The sequence below is a fragment of the Solea senegalensis genome, linkage group LG7 (assembly GCF_019176455.1).
Source record: "Solea senegalensis isolate Sse05_10M linkage group LG7, IFAPA_SoseM_1, whole genome shotgun sequence".
Lineage (NCBI taxonomy): Eukaryota > Metazoa > Chordata > Actinopteri > Pleuronectiformes > Soleidae > Solea > Solea senegalensis.
Window position 1 is genome coordinate 23,727,638 of NC_058027.1, and position 23,445 is coordinate 23,751,082.

Below are 23,445 nucleotides of genomic sequence, written 5' to 3' on the forward strand. Positions count from 1 at the left end.
GATCTCACGTTCTGGAAGGATCTTTATCTGTCCAGCATTCTTAAAACACACTCTACCCACAGAGGAACCACTTCAAACATGTAAAGTACTCCTACACCCCTACACATGTCTAAGTAGTAAGGAAGAGAAAAAAAGGTGAAACTAGTTAATAAGGTGATATTATCACATTATTCTGGCTGCTACTCTTACTTATCATCTTATATCATTTATATTTCATTGTAGTCTGAGAAAGGATGTTTACATATTATTGTTCTATACCCAGAAGATGTTCTGCAGACCTACACTTATTTTAAAATTATAATGAAAACAGGATCAAAATTACATGATGATGATAATAATAATAATACATGGTAGGTTATATAGGTTATATTCGCCCCATTATCATATTTATTTATTTATAATCTTGTCTAGTGTTTTAATTACTATTGTCTACATGCTATTTAGATTTAATATTTTGATTCTATTTTATCCTAGTCTTTTTTTGTTATTTACAGATTAATTTTGCATCATAAATATGTTTTTTTGTTGTTGTGAGCAAAACAAACAAACACATTTACTTGGTTTAAATGGTTTGCAACACCATGAGGGATTACCAAGATATTGTTAACTGTTGGACTTTTTTCATGTGACCGGCCTCCTCCTGACCAGAGTACAAGGTCACTGGCCCCCAGGTCATTTTGAGTTTGAGGCCCCTGGTCTGACAAATAAATCATCTTGAATCTTGAATTTTTAATTGCAACTAGTCATAATCTCAAATTTGAGGTATCTTGGACTAATCACAATTATATTGTAGTGGATATCTCAAACAACAATTTAGTTGAGGATATCCTCTAAAAGTGAATTAAGGTTATTTGGATGGTAAAAGTGATGTTAAATGTTCCAAGGGGAAAGGTATAATGTTTGTCTGAGATGTTCATTAATATTGGTAAGAAAATAATCACAGCTATCTGTAATAGCTCTAAAACAGTTTGCCTGGCTGAGGACCTCACCGAGGGGGCGTGACCCAGAATGACGTAATCCCAGAATCCAGTGTTCACCAATCAGAGACCTGATATGCAAATGTGCACTTTCTGGGAGGAAGTGATATGACAAGCGGAGCTTTTTCAGCCGCTGTTGGTTGCTGCTATCCCCGGCTAACAATCAGAGGGCGTCCTTCTTTCTCTGCGCACACAAACAAACAACCAAACAATAAAATGCCACGAATATAAATGAAGACATTTGAAGGAGCGAGGAGCGGATTCAGTTTTCCTCCCAGCTGAAGTGAGTAAGCAAAAAAATGCATTAAATTACCGCTATTAGCATAAAATGCCGATTTTTTTTCCCCCATAATACATTTAGTTTGAACAATAATTCATGTCTTTCACTGTAGTTCAGTCTGCCGTATTACTACTACTACTACTACTACTACTACTAATACTAATGGTAATAATAATGATGTTAATAATAATAATAATAATAATAATAGTAATGATGTTATATAGTTGTGTGCTGTGTTGACTGCTGCTCCGGAAGTGTACGGCTTCATATAATACAAGCTTTAAAAACATTGCATAAATTGAGGGGATTGTTTTACTTGACGGACAGCATTTCTCAGTTCTGTTCACTCCCATGTCAATATAAATGCACATATTGACCGTGTTTCATTAGCTCGGTTATCTGACAGTAGCGGTAACTGTCCGCTGTACGGCGTGAACGCGAGCTGCACAAAAAGCCGCCTCTCCTGCCTGTACGTAGTCGTGACAGGAGCTAATAGCTAACACGGAGGGTTTCTTACTTTACTACAGTGTGGTTTATGTATTTCATAAGTCGCCCTTGTTTTTGACTCATCCTACTCTATACACGAGAGCCACATGCACTCAGTGGATTTGTTTACCGTAGGGATATTAGCTGTGTACTTGAATGTGAAGCGGGTTATTTAATCAAGCTAATTACACGCAGCTGGGGATATTTAAGGTACCATGGTGGTTTTGTTGCTAGATGAAGATGTACAATTATAATTACGTGGACTAAAAACCTCTCTGTACATTATTTGACCCCTTTCTTTATTATTAACAAGAACACGTGGGCTGATGAATGTTTACCAACATCATAAATGTAATAGTTTGATGTGTATTTGTATGTACAAGACCAAAACATGGTCCAAATGAGGCAGAACCTATCTATCTTAGAAGCTGGCTCAGTAAAGTGCTATTATTGAAATTTTGGGTAGGTGAAGGGTAGGGTTGGGCATTAACTGATTTAAATGTCCTGTGTGTAGGCAAAGATGAAGTATACTCCCCACAAACAATGTGGTTTTTGTAGCCTTAGAGTAATGTGCTGTAGGCCATGGCCTGTTTTTACAGAGGTTGCTATCTTGATCGAGCATGTTTTTAAGCAGCCAGAATGGACAGACGAACAGACCAGCTAGAGCACATGTGTTACATTTTGAAATGTAAGCTCTCTACAAAAGCAAATGAAATCAAAATTAATTCTGGTATGCCAAGGCTACTGATGTTCCCTGATGTGCTCAGGAAATGGTAGGGTGAGTGGTTCTTACTTGTAGAAGAGGCTAATTCTTACACACTTGACCTTTTAAAGAGAATAGACATGCCAACTGCCATTAAACACCAACAATATGACGATGGTCTGAAACTGAAAAGAATAGAAACAAAACAACCATTTTACTGGATAAATGTTTTGCTTTAATTATCAATGATCAAAACCCATGACCTGCCAAAACTAATATAAGCTATGGAAAGCAGTCAGAGAGAAGACCTTATGCCTTCCCTTTAACCAACATCCCAGTTATCAATGTCAAGCTGGCCATAGACAGGCAAACAAACAGATAAATCAAACAAAACCTTAACCTACCACCACCACAAACCACTGGTCAGTCTTGGACAGTTTGTAACTTTTATAAGACAAAACAAATACATGGTAAGTGTACTGCAGCCTTGGTAACACGGAAGACAATGACTTTTAAGAACATTGTTGTGTTGAGGGTGTGAACTAGTATTAATAAATAAAGCTTTGAGAGCTTTAATAGGTTTTAATAGTATTGACACGATATGAGGGAAATCTTGTGAAAGAAGGACAGGATTAAGAAGGGTTAAATATTTCTTATAATGTCTTTTGTTTCTCAGGTTTGACCACATCACTGTGACCTCAGACTTTTGGAGCAACTCGTTATTGGAGGCTAACTTGAACATACACGGTAAGTGGGTGCTTTTTTAGTGTTTTGGATCTATTTTTGTAAAATCATGTCTCTCAGCTTCCCTTTTCTGTTTTGGCAAGATATCTGTACTGTTGACACTTCCTGTTTATATTTTTGTAATTCCACAGCGTTTTTTGCATATTTGATTTGATGCTACAATACTATTACAATGTGTTATGATTTACTGCCCTTGTAATGAATTTGTGCAACTTAATGGTAACATTAGTGAGACATAGATGTATCTGTGAAATTTTGCACATACGTAATCCACATTGCACACAAAGATTACACATAACCTGTATTGTACACACCCCAAGGTAAAAACACCATATTCACAGTTGTACTATTCCTCAAGCAGCATTGTTGAAAAGCTGAAATGCAAGTTGGTACAAGTTAATATTTCAAATGGTTAAGAGCTTGTATTCTGTGTAGAGAATAATGAATCATTCACTAACCCATCCAAGCATACATTAGAACAGCATTCATTAGAAACCAGTTGTAGGAGCCAGTATTGAGTTAATTTAGTTTATGGTTAGTTTGAATGATTAGTGCAGAGTTACTAGTTACAATGTCACTTGTGAGAAGTTAAAGGAGTTAACTGTTGGCCTTATCCCTTTGATTAAATATTCTTCCCAAGGAAAGGAACGTGGCTTTGTGGACCCTTGATGTTATTTAGTTGGACCGTGGACACTTTGATATCTTTGATGGCTATGATAGATAGAGGGACTGCAAGCTATGTCCTGGAAAATATCTAGAAGTTTTGAAGGTTGATGTGTCCGTTAGAAGCTGTACTAGGTTTGGTGTAAAAAGGTTTTTCGACCGCCAGGTCATGCTATATTATGCTAGGTTACCTTACATTACTGTTAAATCAATAGATCGTCATTCACGACCTGGAACATCAAGGGATGATTTCTATGCATTGTAGAGCCAAAAGAAGCCTGGATATATGTGGATAGAAATGTATCTTGTGGAAATAAATGTGCAAACCCTTCACACGACTCTTTCTTGCCCTGGTGATTGATGAATTAAAACGGTACCTATGAGTCAAGCCCATACGAACCTGCCTACAGCTAACGACTTTCGGTGGCTTTGGAATTAAGTGCACGTTCGCCACTACACCAGTGTTTAAACACAGCATGTTTCCTGAATGTAATCATTAATTTAACGTAATGGCAGCACCTCTGTCTTTTATGAAACAAGGCGAGGTCTATTGATACTGTTTAAGCTGTAATGTAATTAAAGGGAATTAATTAAATAATTAAACTGCAGTACTATCTCTGTTTACAGATCTGTTGCTACAGCACCTTTGGCACTAAGAGGAAAATTTAGGTCAGTCATATGTTATCAGATATTTACCTTATATTTCTGCACTTTCTTAATCACTGTTAACAAGAAGCTTTGTTATTTTTGTTGGTAGTAAATGTAGTTATATTTTTTTGTCTGTGTAGAACATTGAAGTATATTTGTTTTGCAAGTCTGCAAAGTGATATATGAAAGAAGTTTGGTTCTGTGCTTTGTTTTTCCAGAACAATCATGAGCACCCATGAGTCAGACGTGCACACCTTCTCTCCGGAGCTGCCTGCCATGTTTGATGGCATGAAGCTTGCAGCGGTGGCCACAGTTCTTTATGTCATCGTCCGCTGCTTGAACCTCAAGAGCCCCACCGCTCCCCCGGACCTCACGTACCAGGACACTCCCCTGAGCCGCTTCCTTCTCAAGTCCTGTCCCCAGCTGACCAAAGAGTGAGTTGCTTTTAGAGCTTTATGTCTGTCACTCAATGTCACCATGGACGTGGTGCTGCTGCTCAGCCATCTGGGGCTGCAGTGAGGGGTAGCAGGTTGTCTGACGGGGGTCCCATCTGTCACCATGTTCTGCATGTGTACTGAAGGTGTCTGGCTGTATCTTCAGCTCCTGCAAGGCTGCACTTTGAGGGTTTGTACCAGCTGTATTACAGATATGGATTTCTTTACTGCAGGGTGCAGTGATTTAGATTCATTAATGTAATGCTCCCCCTTAGGCTCAATCAGATGTCTGCTATAGTTTGAATCATCTATTTTAGTGCAAACAACTAATGTTATTGAGCAGAGCACAATGTTGCTTTGTCATAAAAAAAACAGGTTAGCAAATTAAAAATGATAGAAGCAGACAGACATAAGAAAATTAACAAATAAACAAAAACAAAAAAAAAGGTCGGGATGCAAGGGTGACAACCTGAACCCATTCTTTTTAAATGACAATGTGTTCAACGATATCTTGTGGTGATGTGTAAGGTACTCAAATTGCACAGGAAAAGAGAGGACAAATTCGAGATTAAGAGGAAATGGAATGCAAGAGAAAGAGAAAATGGTTTTATTTGTTAAGCAATTAACTTCAATTTGTCTCTTTGTGCATCTATGTACATGTCCCGCTGTCTGCTGTTTTTATAAAACTCCACAGGAAAAATGTATGAAAACTCTCTTCATTTCTTTATGTCTTCATCGTGAGCATCTGCGGATGCATTCAATTGTTACTGAGGCTTTTGCGTTAGAGCTTGCAGAAGGCCACACTGATGTTTATGTTTGTGTCTGCCTTGTTACCACTTCTCTTTCTTTCTTCTCCCTTGAATTGCGCATGTAGCCTATAGAAAAGGGTGCGCCGCTATGTTGTTTGGCTGAGATACCTGGAACTTGTCTTCGTTGATGTTTGAGTATCGTATGTTATTTAAAAGTCACGTTTGTAACACATGATGACACCCTGCAGTGTTGCTCAACAGAGATCAATTACACAATGGAAAGCACAACTTTAAACAACATTTTTGTCTGGCTGTGTTTGGGAACATGCACAGAGGGGGGTTTTGGCTCATGAAAAAACAAATATTTCTTATCCTGTGTGTGCGTCTTAGTGTTTTCCTGTCACTATGAAAGTACAATTAAGACAAAAGAGAGAGAAGAAAAAAAACATCAACACAAATCAAGATTTTAGTTATCATGATGAAATGATAATAAGGTTGCCTTGTCTGGACTTGAGGTATTACTTTTATCACTATTTTAGCTTTAAATGGTCAGGAAAAGTCATTACGGATTTAGTTTTCTTGGTTTCAAAAGCCTGGAAAGTCTTTTTCTGGACTTTGATCTGGACTGAAGATCTTTGCTACATCAAAACCCACCCATGTTTTTGCTTCATGTGTAATAGTTATGATGATGCATTTATGCCCACACTGTATGGGGAAAATGACATTTGCCTCTGTAAAGGGCAGGCATATGTTTCAGATTCAAACCAAATGTTAAGCTCCTTCAAAATTCTTCAGCCTCTACAAATGTATAAACATTTTCCCCATAAAATCTTGTGTTTTTTGCAGATAGCAGATGATTTTAAATGTGTAGCAATTCACACTAAAAAAAAGTGTCGACAAAAGTTAAAACTTACGTCTGAACTGAAAAGATCTACTTTTCAGTTAAAATCTATTTTAGAAAAACAATGTTTTACCAAAATCACCTCCATGAACTATTGATTGGGATGTTTTTAAAGGCTGAAAAGTAAAGAGTACTTTGTTACTGAAGAGTAAGAAATGCTTTCTGTGAATGGAGCGTCTTTGTGTTAAGTTGATAAGACTTGCTGCCATTGACCTCAAACTAACCAGGCAATGTATTTATCACCCAGTCCACATAATAATGAGGCGTTCCTCTTCCTGTACTCATCAAGTCATAAACCTTCACAGTATCTTCTAGGAAAGCCTGGATAAGCCTCAGCTGACCGAACACTGCATGCTGGATTTAAGTGATTACAGTATCACTCAATGGAATCAGACTACGTTTGTGACTGACAACTCTCTTATGCAACTGTATTTTCTAGGTGCAGTAGTTGTTGTTGTCATAGCAAGAGACGGGGAAGCACAAGGTTGAAGGTCTTGTGTGACTGTACATGTCATTTGTATCCGTTGTTCTCTGCATTTACTTGCAGTCGCTGTGTTTGGTTAATGTATACTGTTAGTCTACACTGAGCTTGTGTGTCTCATCTCATTATACCTCCCACACTTCATTGTTTGGAAGGCTAACAAGACAGGATGTTATGTAATTGAAGTGAGATTTTGACACTTTAATGTTTGCAAATGTGTAATTTTTAGTCACTGTGAACAAAAGCGTGTGTCCTGTTCTTATGATTATACATTGATGTGTCCTTAATATAATTAAATAGGTAATTGGATTATAACAACAGTCTCCAAGAGCATTTTCCTGTCGGATTATTTACGAGCCTTTGTTCTCAGTATGGAAGATATGATGGTGATTCATGATAATGCACAAAATATAGCACAATATTTCAAAGGAATATTACGTAATCTGAAGACTTGACTCCCACAGCTAACTCCTACAGAAGTTTTACTGGAATAATTTTATTTTGTTGAATTTATTTTTTGCTCTATAAAACACACGTGTGTGACAAAAAGTTATTATCAATTAACAAAAATAGTCAGGGAGAGGCAGTATGTAAATTTTACAAAGTAAGCCTCAACTATGGGGAGGACGAAACCATCATAGACTGTAATATTGTGTGTGTGTGTGTGTGTGTGTAGCCAGCTATGGGAGGATTTTTTTATCTTTTGACTTTAAGTACACATGCACATGTAACTTAGACAAAGCTACAGACTGACATCATTGACGTACAAAAAAGATGCCACAGTCTGACTTGTTATGCAAACGACTGCATGTGCCCGAACACTCATGTCTGTGTTGCACACACCACAAATGCAAATGTATGTGCTCAGGATAACATTGTGTTGATGTTATTTGTGTACACTAATCTTTTGCCCCTTTTCTATAGTTGAAAACACTCATGTTTCAAAGAGTTCAATTTTGTGTGTTTTTCAGATACATTCCTCCCCTGCTATGGGGTAAGAGTGGTCACCTCCAGACAGCACTGTATGGTAAACTTGGACGGGTGAGTGCTCCTCACCCATGTGGAATCAGGAAGTATTTACCCATGCAGGATGGAGCCACTGCAACATTTGACCTCTTTGAGCCACTGGGGAACCATCGACTAGGAGGTGAAGAGCTCTTAAACAAAGATTTTATGCTATTGTTGCATATTCGATGAAACATAGAACCCAGAAGACTCACATTTGTTTTGTTCTTAGTTGTGTATATTGTAATTATTTCAGAGAAACGGAGTAATACCTTTGTTTTGGGTTGGATTGTGTTCAGAGGGTAAGCTATTACCATCTTTGTCTGTACTAAGATTTTTCTACAATCCATCTGCCTGTTTCAACAGATGACATCACCATGGTGATATGCCCTGGTATTGGTAACCACAGTGAGAAGCATTACATCAGAACATTTGTGGATTATGCACAGAAGGAAGGTTATCGCTGTGCTGTGTTGAACCACCTGGGAGCTCTTCCCAACATTGAGCTCACGTCGCCACGAATGTTCACTTACGGTGAGACCATTGAGATGACGGTTAAAGGTTAAAAAGGCTACATGTATGTGAGCTTGTGGATGATCTCAAAGCTCTTCGAATTAGATAACGAGATTTAAGCTTACCTAACTTAGCTTATTTAGGATGCCTAATAGAGGTAAATATATGTGATACTCTTTGCTGCTCAGCATTTTCATCTGGAGGTGTATTTAGCTAAAAACTCTTTGTCCTACAGAGGTGTTATTCTGTATTGATTGGCAACTCTGCAATTTCTCTCACAGGATGCACATGGGAGTTCGCAGCCATGGTGGGTTATATTAAGCGGGCATATGCTCAGACCCAGCTGATTGTGGTTGGCTTCAGTCTGGGTGGAAACATAGTTTGCAAGTTCCTGGGGGAGAACAAGATGAACCAGGAGCGAGTGCTGTGTTGTGTCAGCGTTTGCCAGGGTTACAGTGCTCTCAGGTGGGTTTTTGTCCTTTTTCTCTTTTTCTAACTCTCTTTGTCAGAGCCCCTTTACAAATGTAACACTTGATGTACACATTTGTGCGGTTTAACGTTATTCAAACCATCTGTTAAAACCTGTTGAATCATTCAGATATTCTCCTCATATCTCAATCTCTATTTGAGGAACTTTGGTCAAATGCAGATGATGAAACAGAAGAATAGTAAAACATTGTCCTGAAGCATGGCCTATGTTAATACCAGGTCTGAATGAGTCCAAAATGCCCTTTGATCAATTAATTCAGTCATTTTCTATTCTTTAAAAAAAGTTGTTTTTGTTTTGAGTTGACAGTAATAATGCAGAAAGGGTTAACTTGCATGCCGTGATGGATTGAACTGGCTTTTCTACAACATAACTACCAGAAATATTTAGTCCAAGACTATCCAGAGAGTTGCTGTGTCGTTTTTAAACCATGATTACATGCGTGGGTGGTGGGGTGGATTCTGCACCCTGTATTCGTTTGGACTGAGCCCCACTTTTTTTTTTTTTTTTTCGTTTTAAACTCAGCCAGTGACTTTTGGCAGAGATAACTGGCAGGGTCTGAAATTTGTGTGTAGGCATTGAGGGCACTGGCCTATTATGACTTATGACAGGTTTAATGAATTTTGCCATCAAATCTCTATCCAAACAAAAGTCGGCCCTTCTCTCAGCATTCCTTGGAGTGTGGCCAGCACACTCTTTCACGAAAAGTGTGTGATTGATAAACCATACAACAGTTGAGTTTTAAAATATCAAAAGGAAAATTAAGAAAATCGATTTGTCTCATGTTCAGTGATGTGATTTTAATATCTTTTAGCTCTTGTGTAGCTTCAGCCAGTTTCTGTCAGTGAGCTGCACTCCGATCATTGACCCATTCCACCATTGTGAAGCTTTATCCAGTGGATTACACAGCACATTGGGCGTGTTTTTTGAATACTGCACAAAACTAAACACACATGTGTGTGTCTGTGTCTCTCTCAGGGCCCAGGAAACATTCCTACAGTGGGATCAGTTCAGACGCTTCTATAACTTTCTCATGGCTGACAACATGAAGAAAATCATCCTCTCACACAGGTAGCACTGTTCCATATACACAAAGTACAACATGTTTTCCTTTAGTTTTTCATTACAATGAATCTCAGTCAATTTGTTTATGTTTACATGTTTGTGTTTGTCATGTCTTCAGAGGATTATCTTGATCAATAGATTGTTTAGTGTATTTGCATGTAGCAATTAGTCAACCTGTGAATTGGAATTTCTATCAGTATTTTGTTATTTCAAGCTGTGAGATGGAAGCTGTGGAAGTGTTTTTCTTTGTCGTGGGAAATTTGTCAAATTAAAGTTCAACGACACTCCTCCACCTCAGTAGTTAATTATCTCCTTGATTGCATTGCACTATTTAAATGACTGACTTCACGCTGACTTGTTTTTATTAATTCCGTTTCTGTGGTTATTTTTTATTTTTTTTACATGTTACAGACACAGTCTGTTTGGAGGAAGCTCAGGTCAAATGTTGTTTGCAGATCTTGGTCGGCTATTCACAGCAACGTCCCTCATGCAGATTGATGAAAGCATCATGAGGTATGTGGTGGAGTGCATTCAGTGAATGTCATAGCTCTCAGTGTTTCGATGAAATACATAGTAGATCTTAGAGGATTGCATCTGTTTTTACAGTAGTGATAAATAGTGTCTAAACTAATTTGTCAAAATAATTGTTTCTTCGTTTAAACAGGAAATTCCATGGCCACAGCTCTCTCAAAGAGTACTATGAGAAGGAGAGCTGTGTTCATTATATTCACAATGTAAGCGTATGCCTACACCTCACGCCATCTTGCACCTTTTTCTTGTTTCAGTCTATTTGTGTGTTTTAATATGTGAATGATTATTGTCATATATTTAGGTAAATGTGCCACTGCTGCTGGTGAACTCCGCAGATGATCCTCTGGTTCACGACTCTCTGCTTAAAATCCCTCACACGTTAGCTGGTAACTAACACCATGCATATTGTCAACAGAAGCAGGACACGTTAAACTTGTTTTTAATGTTCACCTCAGAAATTTTAGTGCGTTTTATCGCCTTTTATTTGTCATGAGGTTTGTATAATTTATATTTAGTTAGGGGAATGCTAACGGCAGAAGCGAATGGGAGTTTAGTCAAAAACAACATTTTAAACTAATAATACTATTCTGCGCTTGACTCTTTGCGGTGCTGCACTTTGAGTTTGTCAAGTACCTGTAGACATATAATGGTGTATTAGCATTTTATTCTCTTTTGAATTCAAGTTTTTTTTTATTCAACAGGCTTTTCATGTCTGACTAATGTTCACTGCTAACACTTCATCTGTGGTTTTCTTAAGTATGTCTCTGGTGTGTCTGCTCAGCACCTTGATCAGGACAGGGAGTGGCACAAAGATCAAGTCTATGAGTAGTAGCCTTTCTAACAGCAGCTGTAACAATCACTCACACATAGTGCTCAAATAGAAATAGAGGGCTTCATTTGTCATTGTATAGAACGCAGCAATATAATGTTGCGCAACCCTGCTCAGCTAACATCCCTTAATCTGTTTGTGAGTGAGCTGAAGTCTTTCACAGGTTCCCCAAATCAAACATTTAACCAATAGATAAAGTTTGCAGTAAGCTCAATCTTGACATGTTAAGTCTGTGTGACTGCATGTACATTACAAGTGCCTAAAACACTTCCCTTCTCCTCAGCCCATGTTATATTTAAACCTACTGACCATTTAAACTATTTTGGATGAGGGAAATCCCTCATGTAAGGGTGTGTGTGTGGAGTGGATGAGTCATGACTGAAAGTACAAGCCACTCTATTTGACACGTGTCTCTTGAGAGGATCTTTTACAGGATCAGCTGCCCACACTTAACTGCCCTTTTAATTTAAAAAGTGACGCAGAGATTCTGATACACGACTCACAGGAAAGAACTATACAGAAAAACTTGTAGCACAAAATTAAAAAAGAGAAGGAAATAAAGAAGAAGTAAAAAGAAGAGTTTACAGCTCATTAAGTCAGTCAAGTAGAACTTAACAAGTTATATTTAAACTAATTTGGTTAACTATATTCATACCATGTATACTCAGCTCAGATGTGTAGTGTTCACTGTTCGGTGACTATGAAATAAAGCAATCAAATAGTTATAGAAGGGTAAATAAAGGGTAAATGTGAGCTTCCCAGAATGCTTTGCTCCACTTGTCATTCAGTGCCTGGTGAAATGGTGGCTCCAGGTTCTATGCACTGTGCATAGATTCACACAGCCAGCTTCCTGAAAGCTTCTTTTACAGATTTCCCATTGAAAAATCAAGTAAATCACAAAGTCTGCAGTACATCTCACCCAGGGTTTAAACTCTCCCTTTAATGGTTTCAGTCATGGTAATTCATGTTTTCTTATATCGCAAGAATTAGATCATAGAGTGGGTCGTTTCTTTGGTGGTGAATCATGTGGTAATGCTCCATCACATTTTAAGTCCATTACACAGTGAATACTGAACTGGACCTGAAAGAAAACTCACATATATTTTCACCAGATCAACCCTACTATGTAGACGTGTCCTCATTTGAATTTTGAGGTTTATTTATTGAACATTAAATACCATTGATGTGAAAAGATATGTTTTCTTTAGCTGTATTTACTGTATATTCTGTGGAAAAACGTCCTTTTTCTTGTCAGTTGGAAAGGATTCCACATTATAATCAGAATTCTGCAGACACTAGAGCATTACACTATGCTGCTGTAATCTGTTTGATGTTGTGTTTGTGTTGAGGTAATGTGGGAACTAATTGGAACTAGTTTTCCAACCCGAGTTAAAACCTGGGTGACCGGTCAGTCAAAGGAAACCTTTATTAAATCTTTCAGTAAACCTGAGGTCTTTTGATCAGCTCCATTATCTTCCTGTCTGTGTTTTGTTAGCATTTCCCTCTCTTCTCCCAACACCACCTGAAAAAGAGTACGTCATGTGTTTACCAACAAACTGCCTGGCCTTACACGCAGAGAAGACTGCCTCTTTGTAGAGTTCTGGCTTCTGATTAGATTAAATGTTGTGAGATGCTCAGTTTCCTTATTCACTTACAGTCGTTGAACACCTAGTTCTGCTGTCATCTGTTTGACTACACAAATTCACCCTTACTTTCTACAACGGTTATAAAATGATAATCTATGGAGAGCCCACATTTGAGCATGTGTCCAGTGTTGCTTTTCAGATACTGATGACTGATTACTGTGTCCTGTGTCACCTTTTTAGCAAAGAAGTCGAATGTGATCTTTGCCCTGACACTACACGGAGGCCACCTGGGCTTCTTCGAAGGTGCCGTGCTCTTTCCTCAGCCGCTCACCTGGATGGACAAAGTGATCGTTGGTTACGCCAATGCCATTTGCCAGTGGGAGAAACAGAAACCGCCGTGCCAAAGTAGTGAGAGCTCCTGAGCAGAGGGGGTGGGGGGAAAAAAAAACCTCTGACGTGACCTCTGTGTCTCTCTCATTCTTTCTCTCCCCTCTCACCTTTTCCAACATTACTGTCCCAGCACTGAGGAGACACCTGAAAACTGCTCTCTCTTCTCTGCCTTCTCCTCTGGTGCTACTCACTGCTACTGACCCACACTTTTTCAAGCCTTCACCACAGTTTTCCTTTGTAAACACCATCACCTTATGTACCACAGTATGTCAAGGAACACAAAACGACAAACTGCCTTTGTGGTTGTTCCCGTTTGTGAGAACTCGATCATGTACATAACAATGATCCTTGGCTAACGGAGGCACTGACCAAATACGATGCGGGATGAAGTTAGGCTGAGATCAGAATTGTGAGCCTCACTCCAAATAATTCAGTGAAAAACAAGAGCACACAAGAAGCCTCCTTTTTAACTTAAATTCAAACTGTGCTGCAGAAGGTGTCCATTTATCACACCTTTTTCAAGAAGCTCACTGCTTATCACCGCCAAGGCCATATAGCCTATTGTCTGCTGTCTTTAACCAACACAGCGTCTTTGTAGTATGTATGTAACTCACAGATGTAGTTTATGTCTGTGTGCCCGTGTAGACGGAGAGTGTCGGAGCATGTGATCCTCGTGTTGTGTTCATCGTCCGATGGCCCTTATTTCGTCTTCTTTTTGGGTGAACTGTTGCTCTGTGGTTTGTAGAAGATAAAAAGATCAGTAGAAGAGTTAATTGTTAGGTGGAATTTTGTATACATTACCTCCAGTTCATGGCCGCGGTCTGGCAGTTACGCTTGACTCCTGAAATGAAAGCGTTCAGTGCTTTTCAGACATGACCACACGGGATTCATACACATTCCCTCGGTCACATTCTATCACTTTGATTCAGTGCACTTTAAAGCATATTATGCCACAACCTTTTTCTTTTAGTTTTTAACTTATACATGGATATGTAGGTAATACTGAAAGGATAGATGACCGGGATGTTCCCTGTGTTATCCATCAGCTGTGTTTTTGAGCCCTCCTTCTCTTTTGTCTGCCTGTGTGCAGCTGCAGCTCCTGCCAAAAAAAACAACCCATCTGATATCTTCATTTTACTGCACAAACACGGATGTGCTGCTAACACACAGACCAACACCACAATTGTGCACACTTAATTTAATTCAAACATCTACTGTAAGGGAAATTTAGCATTTTCTAGAAGATGATCCTGTAGTCTTTTTATATCTATATAAGTGAAGGGAAAATTTAGCAGTGTGAAGATTTGAATCTGATAATCTGAGCTATGAGGTGTGATGAGAAGGAGGGTTGAAGATACAAATGCTGAACCCAAATCTTAATTTCAGAGGATTGTCCTGGTGATTTGTTATATTTGTAATAATGAGATGGAGAAGAGGACACTGCATGCACGAAAAAGAAATAACCGATTTGACTGCAAGGGATTATTTTTGTTTGATAGCTCAGTCAGGAAAACAGGAAAGGGTTTCCAATCCTGACACATCCTGAGAACACCAGTGCAGACTTGTGCAGTCAATACTTAAAACTGGTCACAAACCTGTTTTGACTTTGACCTGTGGACTATTTCAAAGCCTGACTCCGACTGAGAACCTGTTGCAAACCTCCTTGTAAGGGCTTATAAAGCTTCTTCCGCAGCAGTCACGCCAAGTAAAATCTCTAAAACCTGAACTGAACACTGTGATGAGACAGATGAACGGTTGGATTCAAGCTTCTTGGTGTCAAGCCAAGGTTTGTTTTCCTATAAGAATTGGGAAATAGTGGCATTTATTCCAGTAGCAGGCAGTTTTGTTTATCTCGAGGAGTGTAGTATATTCTAAACACTATCAAATTCAAAGCATTAAACTGATTCTGTCCACGTGTTGCATCCTCCTGGTCACAGAGTATTCATCCTCAACTTGTAGTTGTTTGGGTTGTTGAGAAAGTGGCATTACTGTATGTAGTAGTAGTGAATATTATCACTACCGAAATCCTATGTTGTCGGGCCCAAACTCCGTTTATCCAGATCTTTTGGTTTTGATGCAGTAATCGTCATTACATGTGTGATAATATTTTGAAATCCAGACAAACACTGATCATCACCTCACCTTCACTGTGTGTTACTGTAAGGCCGCCGCCTGCAGTTATTGCATTAATGAAGCAAAAAGTTGAAACACTGAATTGAATCGTTGACTTTGAAACTCTTTTTATTTGCAATCAGGGACTTCATGGCAGAGCATTTGGTTCTGTGGCTGTTGTGTTAGTTACCTCCCACCATGGGGGCCATTTTTGCTTGTCTGACTGAGCAGATTAAATCAAAGTCACAGACAGATTTGGAATATTCCAGGGATGAGATAAAGGGAAGTGTATTGACATGGTGGAAAACTGAGTGTTTCCTTCCAGTTACACAGTCTACATTTCTCTGTCTTTGCTTTCCTCTCCCTCGTCTCTGCATTGATCACTGTTGCCATCTGTTGTCAGGGAGACCCAACTACAACTGCCAGTCGTTCATGACGAACCCTCTCTGATTCACACTCGGCTTATTCAGTTCACGGATCACACACTCACAGTCCACAGCTTTCATTTCGACACTGGCAACAAATGGTGTTGTCTGGTTTCATTCTGGCTTCTGATGACACCAGCACAAACCCAGTTTTCTGCAGTGATGGTTTTCCCCCAGTTTTGCACAAACAGGCAGGTTTAGATGTATTATTTGGATGTATTTTTTTTAATAGTCTAAGTATTTGTGTATTTTTTCTTTTTTTTTGTATTTTGTATTGTTTTTACGTCTTTTGTGTTGCAGTAAGGTGAGTGTTGATGAGTGAAACACGCAGTAAGTGTGTGTCATATCACCAATGCTGTTCAACAAAAAAAACTAAACTTATTCACTTTATGAAAAGAAAACTAAGTAAAAATAGGCATATTTAAAGAGTTTATTAAACTATTGAAGGGACCAGGTGTTACAATTTAAGGCAATAACCAACCAGGACAGATTGTGTTTCATTTTAATACTTGTGTGACAAAGTGTGTCAGACCAAAACTTCCCATACAATGTTCTCATGGATGTGGCATCTGACGTGTGTTTTACATGTGCTCCTCTTTTATCCAGTGCTGCAAGCAGTCTTTCTCACCGTGGGCTCAAATGACCTCAACAAATGAATCCAAACAAATACACCGTGGTTATTTTTCAGTTAAGATTGAATCTAGGCTAAAGCAGCAGGTTGAGGAGCCCAGGGTGTGAAAATGACTAGCTTTTTTACGGCTTTAATTTTGTGTTTACAAACATTATGATGCTGAAAGACGATTAAGGGACGTGGAGTGCACATTGTCACACAACATAACATACTCTGATTGAGCACTGGGTGTTTTTGTGGAAGAAAAACCAGTGGTGTGTATGATCTAATTATGAGAGAAAATAAGGTTATTGTGTTCCAAAATAAATTATTTTCTCAATAGAAAAACTTGCCTCCCTTTTGTCATGTGTCTTTTTTTAATGAAGGTTTTATCTGGTGAAAACTGGCTGATGTTCAAACCTTCATGAAGGAAAAGCCTTAAGGCTTGAAATGAATTAAAAAGCCAGGCTTTATGAGGAAATAATTATTTATACGGATACGAAACATTTGTGATTCTTAAAACAAAAAAGAAACAATCAAAAATTCAGTTTTATTGAAAATGTCTCAATACAGATGTGTATAAACACAAACAAAGGCTGTTGAGGTAAAGTGTAGTGGCACTGAATTGGGAGGCCTCTGCTACTAAAACATTAAAATCTAATTCAGGTTTAATCATCATCATCATCATCATCACTTCTCCCTCTTCATACCTCCCCGAAATGCTCTCTGACACTCTCATGCACTTTGATCTGACAGGTGTACACGTACAAGGCTGTTCTGCACTTTGTGAAGTTCATTTATAAGGCAAAAACTCCACCAGCTTCACCGTTACATTGGCTGCTCTGTGGCTGTCACCCTCCGTCTGTTTGTGCAGGTGCAACAAATGCAGGCAAAGGTGGAGCAAAACCTCTTGGAACTAAAAAAAAAAAAAAGTTACCCTTATATTATCTGAACACTCTTTATGTTACTCTTATTTAAAACTCTAGTACTAAATTCTTTTTTCTCACAGAAACTGCCTTGACAAATCAACGATTAAAAAAACAAACATACATTAACCTAGCTTCAAAATAGACCACATATGTGTTCTGATCACAAAAGAAGCATTTAGGGTGAAGGACACTCTAAGTCTTGTGTTCAAAAATGGGATGTTATTTTTCAGAGAGCAGTGTCCTCGGAGCCAAAAAGCTTGCTGGCGATGGCCTTGCAGTCAGCGACAGAGGACTTCCCATCGAAATCTGCCGGCAGGATGTCGGCGTCAAACTCTTTTAAGTAGTTATCCAGCTCATCACCATGAACAAAGACCTGAGGAAGAGATTAAACTCTGTTAGATGAGCGACAACGGGCAGAAACGTGAACGTGCGGTTGACGCCGCATCACGTGTGTACCCTCTCCAGCAGTTTGCTCTTCATGAAGGGTTTGACCACGTTGTAGGTGGTGGTGAAATACCACGGCTGGTGAGTCACGTGTACTGCTTTGAAGCGGGCGGGGAAGGAGTCCTGCAGAGGAATGCACAACACAGCGGAAGATTTTAGAAAACAAACACCACAGTCTTCAGGCTCCACATAATGGAACTCTCTGTTTTCTTTTATGATTCTGACCTGCAACATGTCCACCATTTTCTTGAGCTCCGTCGGCTTAATTCCTGAGGCGTGCTGCATGGTGAAGCCCCTGAAGTTCTCTATCAGCACAAAACCGTTGATCTGGGTCTCTTCGTTCTCCAGCAACTTCTCCAAGATCACACAGTATGCTCTCAAGATCTGTGACACACATGCAAGAAATCAGGCAAAACAACTTTTAGAGGTGCATTTAGACAGAAGGTGGAGCTGAAGGCTTCAAAGCTGAAGATGCTGAGATCTGGAAATTAGCATATTTTGACGGGACAGCTCAGGTTGAATAGTTTGGAGTTAAAGTAGGTTTAAATGGTTTTGATGTTGAAGATGGAGCTGCCAGGCAAAAGGAAGACTACAGAGAAGTTTCATGGATGTTGTTAAGGAGGACATGAGAGGAGACAAGGGAGAGGACAACATGGAGGCAGATGATCTCCTGTGGTGACCTCTGAAGGGAGAAGCCCAAAGAAGAAGATATATAATGTATTATGAAGTGTCTCTGTGATCTATGAGGTTGTTCTACAGCTGTACCTCATCGAATGTGATCTCCTCCAGGTCCCAGTTCTCGATGTTGAAGAGCAGGACCACGCGGCCATACTTGTCTCTGCTGGGCAGGACCACGGGATATCCTGCCTCAATGGTGCTGCGCACCGCTTCAGGCGTCAGGTTCTCAAACAGCTCAGGGTAATCCTTCCTGAAGCGCACGTAACCTGAAACAAGGGTCTACAGTGAGTACTCAACCAGAGCCTGGTCAATTATCAGTGCTGTTCAGTGGTGGCTTCAGTACAGACCTACAGGTCAAGTAACCAAGTAAAACTCTAATTTATAAAACTCTTTACCTTGGAAACATCTACATCTGAGTGTCATGGATAGGTATGGTTCTCCTCTGTGTTTGTGTGTCTGTTCAGTGGGCGTGGCTGGCCTGGATCCTGAAGTCCCACCTTAACACCTCACCTGCAGATCATCTTGTCATCAAGACCCCCAATCCTTCTCTGGTCTTATACCCATATTTTGTCCGTACGTTATACCTATTTCGTGACTACGAACATGTCAGAACAGATCTGAAGCTCGTCCTGACACACATCATCTGCCTTTGTATCACAAGTGAAAGACTGGACGGGGCACAAACAGTTTCACAAACCCTCTGTGAACAGCATGTGACACAATGACGCCCGCTGTCTTCATGTGTTCATAACGCTGCACTAAGCCTCTTCATACCAACGCACCAATTAACCCACAGTGAATGTGTGTATCTACATGTGTGTGTGTGTGTGTGCAAACATGTGTTGGGGAAGTAGCAATTAACCCCACAGAACAAGTTCACATTCCCATCACACACATTCTTCACAGAGTAGAAAACAAATCCACTCCTATTCATATCCCATTTTCCCTTCTTTGTTCATAAATGGGTGTTTATTTATTGTGCTTCTGTTTTTGTGAGGGACAAACCTTCACACAACAACTGCAATACGTAGAAGGAAACTAAACTTGTTTGTCGTCAAAATTTTGTCCTTGAGGTTTGGCGAGCAGTCCACTTGATTCTCGAAAGATGTTAATTTTCTTAATTCAGTTTGGCCCTAATATTCAGTCGTACAAACACATAAAGTAAAGGCAGAAGAGCTTCACTCTTTCACAAAACCCAGCACTACCACACAGAATGTGCTAGTATGTCGTCACTCAGCCTGCTCGCCTGTCTTACCTTTTTTTTTTTTTAACCTCACCCAGTATCTGTCTGTGTTCTGTACCTGGCTTTTCTTTTTTTCTTTTATTAAACCATTATGTCAGGTCTTCTCTCACTGGAGTGTGAACTCTCCTCTCTCAGACCAACACAATTAGCTCAGGCGCTGGGAGGTTCCCAGCAGAACACGAGTAAAAGTAAACTTGCTGTCCTATTTTGACACAAAGGACGGCTTTGTCGGGGGGGGGAAACTCGGAAGCATCTCTGAGCCGCCAATTAATGAACATATGCCTCGCAGTCTCAGTGGCGAGCACAAAAGAGATCTCACGCTTAATTACCAAAGCTATTGGAAAAATGTCAGCGCTGAATTATACTGAATTATACTGAATTATGCAAAAACATCTGAAGGCCAAAAAACAACAACTTTTTAAGACTCTGTAGTAGAACTGAAACGTATGGCATTGATGTAAAAAAGCTTGATGCTCAGTCAGTGTACCTCATCTACAGCTTACAAGTATTTTTATAGTTCCTGCTGGTTCTGAAATTTGGTTCAGGCCTCTCAAGGGCCTGATTTTATCTCAGCTTGGGGCCCCAGACTCTTTCATCATCAAAGCCCACGAGGTCTCCTCACTCACTCACTCACCTCTCATGAGCTCGTGGGCCCTGACCACGTCAAACTTGCGGGCCCTGAGGAAGCGCAGCAGCAGAGAGTCCGGTTTGTCCCCAAAGCGCTGCAGCATCAGTTTGGCCAGGTCGTCTCCTTCTGCTGCTCTTTCCTTCATCATGACCCGCAGGTCCTTCAGTGACGACGCCCTCCTCTCCTCTGTCTCACTCAGTTCATCCTTTGCCTTGAGGGGGAAAAAGAAGATGCCACGTTTGTTTTGGTTTCTTCTGAACGACGGGTATTAAACTCATCTGTTTGCACTATAAGTCTCACCTTTTGCAGAGTGTGGCCAGGCAGTTTGTGGCATGGTCCAAACACTGGCCCATGATCCTTCACTGTCAAATGCTCCAGCTTGGCGCGCATGGCCTGCTCCTCCTCTGACACCGCACGGAACGATCCAGTCTGCGTGAAGGTGAATGTGGAAGAGACTTCACATTTTACTCGCACAAAAACACGGTCGACTAACATGAGAACCTACAGCCCTGCAGAACCGCTGCAGACCAGTGAGTGGCTGCTTAATCTGCGTCACATGATTACAGACAGGACTCCTACAGAGCCACGTCTTAAACACAGCTTAAAGGTTCCATCCTAGAGCCACAACAACAGCATTAAGCAGCAGCATCATCATCATGAGCTGACGGTCAAACCTCTAAGAGCAGATGCTTTTAAACCACACTCAAGGTTTTCAGACACAGGACTGCAGCAGCGGGACACGTTAAAGCAAAATCATATGCTTTCTCTGAATTGTTTCCAGGTGATCACACTTACAGCAGCCATGGTTGCAGAGTCTCTGCGTAGCTTCAGTGACACTGCAAAGAAAGAGAGATTTGTACAAATTGACTTTTTTGTGTGTGCTCTGAAATTAATATCTGCAATCATTGAATAATGGAAGAAATACTGTTGCTTGCTGGACAGAAACTACCTGTGTGACTCTTACATGTTGCTCTTGGTCTTTAAAAAAATCTAAATAATAAAAAAATAATAATAAAATCTAAATAATGTTTAATCTAATATTCTATATGTTACAATAAATAAATGTACATTGACATGGAGATTCCATATCTGTTTGGATGAAGAAGAGTTTTGAATCCTTCTTTTAATTCTTTCAGTACATCAATATATTATTGTTTTTTGTAAGATCCCGTGACTCAAATATACAGTACAAGGGTAAAAAAAGCCTCATCCAACTATTTCAATGAACACATTCACTATCATTGAGAAAATGTGATAAAAATGTGTTGTATAAAGCTAAATAATGTTACTTTAATATCAAATAAAGTTACATATTACTTTTCACATTATTACTATGTATTTAATGTCCCGTAAACAAGAGTCATGGTGCAAATTTTCCATTTAAATACAGTATGAGCACAAACTGCACAATCAATTAAACATATGACACAGAAACATTGTGAATCTGGCATTCAATTCAGTTAACTTTTATAATTATCACCATTATTATTATTATTATTATTAGGGGTTATTTTAAGTACAAATCTGAACAACCTTACCAGGAGCAGACAGGATGAGAGGAATCAACAGAGTGGCAGAGGAGACAGCAGGAGGAGAGAGGACCAGGAGAGGAGGAGTCAGTGAAAGCGTCACTCAAGGATTAAAAATGACACAGTGGATTAACAATGAGTGGCATAATCTACACAAGTGTGGAGTGCAGGAGGAGTTAGAATGAAAAAGGGCAAGTGAATAATAAAGTGATAAAGAGCACACATCTTGATGTAACAGAATTTTAGAATGTACACTTTATTTATTTATATAGCACAAGGTAACAAACAATTAAGACAAAAAAGCACAAAAAACAAAAAAAATGTAGTGGTTTATTTGGGGAACAAAACATCAGGGTAACTCATATGGGCCCTTTTCACAGCAGCCATTTTGACAGCTCACAGTAAGAAAACCACAGGTGAAAATAATCTGATTAATGATAATTTAGCTTCCTCAGGTTCCTTCCTGCTGAAACATGACAAAATGGCTGCCAAACAAAGGGCCCACTTACGCTATTAGAAACAGAAAAAAGTGATTTTCTGATGTACTTAAGTTTTAGAAGTAAAAGTAAAAGGAGATGTTTATCTGTGCTGTGACACAGTGGACCTGCTGTCGTCTGTATAAAATAATGCACAGAATCGTAATCAGATTAAGAGAAATGGAGGGTAAAAGACAATGAAATGAAATTCCTACTTTGCCAAAAATTATAAACAGTTATTAACTATAATGTCATTTGTGGACATATAGTAGACACGAGTCATAATCAGTAACATGAAAACATGAATATGGACGCATTATTATATCCATTAACAGCTCATGGCCTTCGCTACAAATACTGTTTACATCTGCTTGTAAAGGACACATGACCTGGAGCAAAGCGGCGTGTGATGTTGTGCAATCACGGATGAGTAATTTTATAATCTGAGACCCAAAACAAATTGTTCCCTATGTGAAGGATTTAGAAGAAAATGTGAGGGGAGGAATGCGTTAATGTGGGGCTGAAAGTGGAAACTCTGCTTCACAGGTGGTCGTCTTTTACTCTCCCTCTATATAATATTTTCCACAGTCAAAAATTCCACCTTTCATGTCACATGTCCCGCGTTAATAACCCGCCTGCAGGATGTGACCTCAGGTTTAGCGGGTCAAACGTTGTGAGAGACAGACATGAGAAAATAAAAAGCATTTTATGACATGTAAGTATTTTCTGGTAAAATACTCAATGCCCAAGTATCCCTTTAAGGTACTTTACACAAGACGGCTCACAGTTAGATGACAAATAGTTCTGCAAGAGCTCTGTTTACGTAAAGAGTCTTTGTGGTAGAATTAAAAGAGAACTGAACTGGCTCATTCAACAAACTACTAAAAGGCTTAGTTAAT

At 39.4% G+C, this 23,445-nt stretch overlaps 2 protein-coding genes across 3 annotated transcripts; one reads left to right on the forward strand and one right to left on the reverse strand.

The window, feature by feature from the left end:
• The first annotated feature begins 1,093 nt into the window (after positions 1 to 1,093).
• On the forward strand, positions 1,094 to 16,967 carry LOC122772241 (monoacylglycerol lipase ABHD2). Of its 2 annotated transcripts, XM_044030099.1 has the most exons (12): positions 1,094 to 1,260; positions 3,123 to 3,193; positions 4,481 to 4,522; positions 4,720 to 4,935; positions 8,038 to 8,213; positions 8,438 to 8,605; positions 8,866 to 9,049; positions 10,050 to 10,142; positions 10,548 to 10,649; positions 10,801 to 10,870; positions 10,969 to 11,053; positions 13,323 to 16,967. In XM_044030099.1, the coding sequence occupies exons 4-12, from the start codon at positions 4,727 to 4,729 to the stop codon at positions 13,502 to 13,504; spliced, it is 1,269 nt and encodes a 422-aa protein (XP_043886034.1). In that variant the 5' UTR covers positions 1,094 to 1,260; positions 3,123 to 3,193; positions 4,481 to 4,522; positions 4,720 to 4,726; the 3' UTR covers positions 13,505 to 16,967. The 2 variants fall into 2 exon arrangements, with proteins under 2 accessions (XP_043886034.1, XP_043886035.1); XM_044030100.1 differs by lacking the exon at positions 4,481 to 4,522.
• rlbp1a (retinaldehyde binding protein 1a) lies at positions 16,755 to 22,133 on the reverse strand. Its single transcript, XM_044030101.1, has 8 exons — positions 22,080 to 22,133; positions 21,337 to 21,377; positions 20,842 to 20,970; positions 20,548 to 20,752; positions 18,758 to 18,936; positions 18,218 to 18,376; positions 18,005 to 18,115; positions 16,755 to 17,921 (listed from the first exon to the last, which is right to left on the reverse strand). Exons 2-8 carry the CDS (start codon positions 21,343 to 21,345, stop codon positions 17,775 to 17,777), a joined length of 939 nt encoding a protein of 312 aa, XP_043886036.1. The 5' UTR covers positions 21,346 to 21,377; positions 22,080 to 22,133; the 3' UTR covers positions 16,755 to 17,774.
• Between the last annotated feature and the right edge of the window lie 1,312 nt (positions 22,134 to 23,445).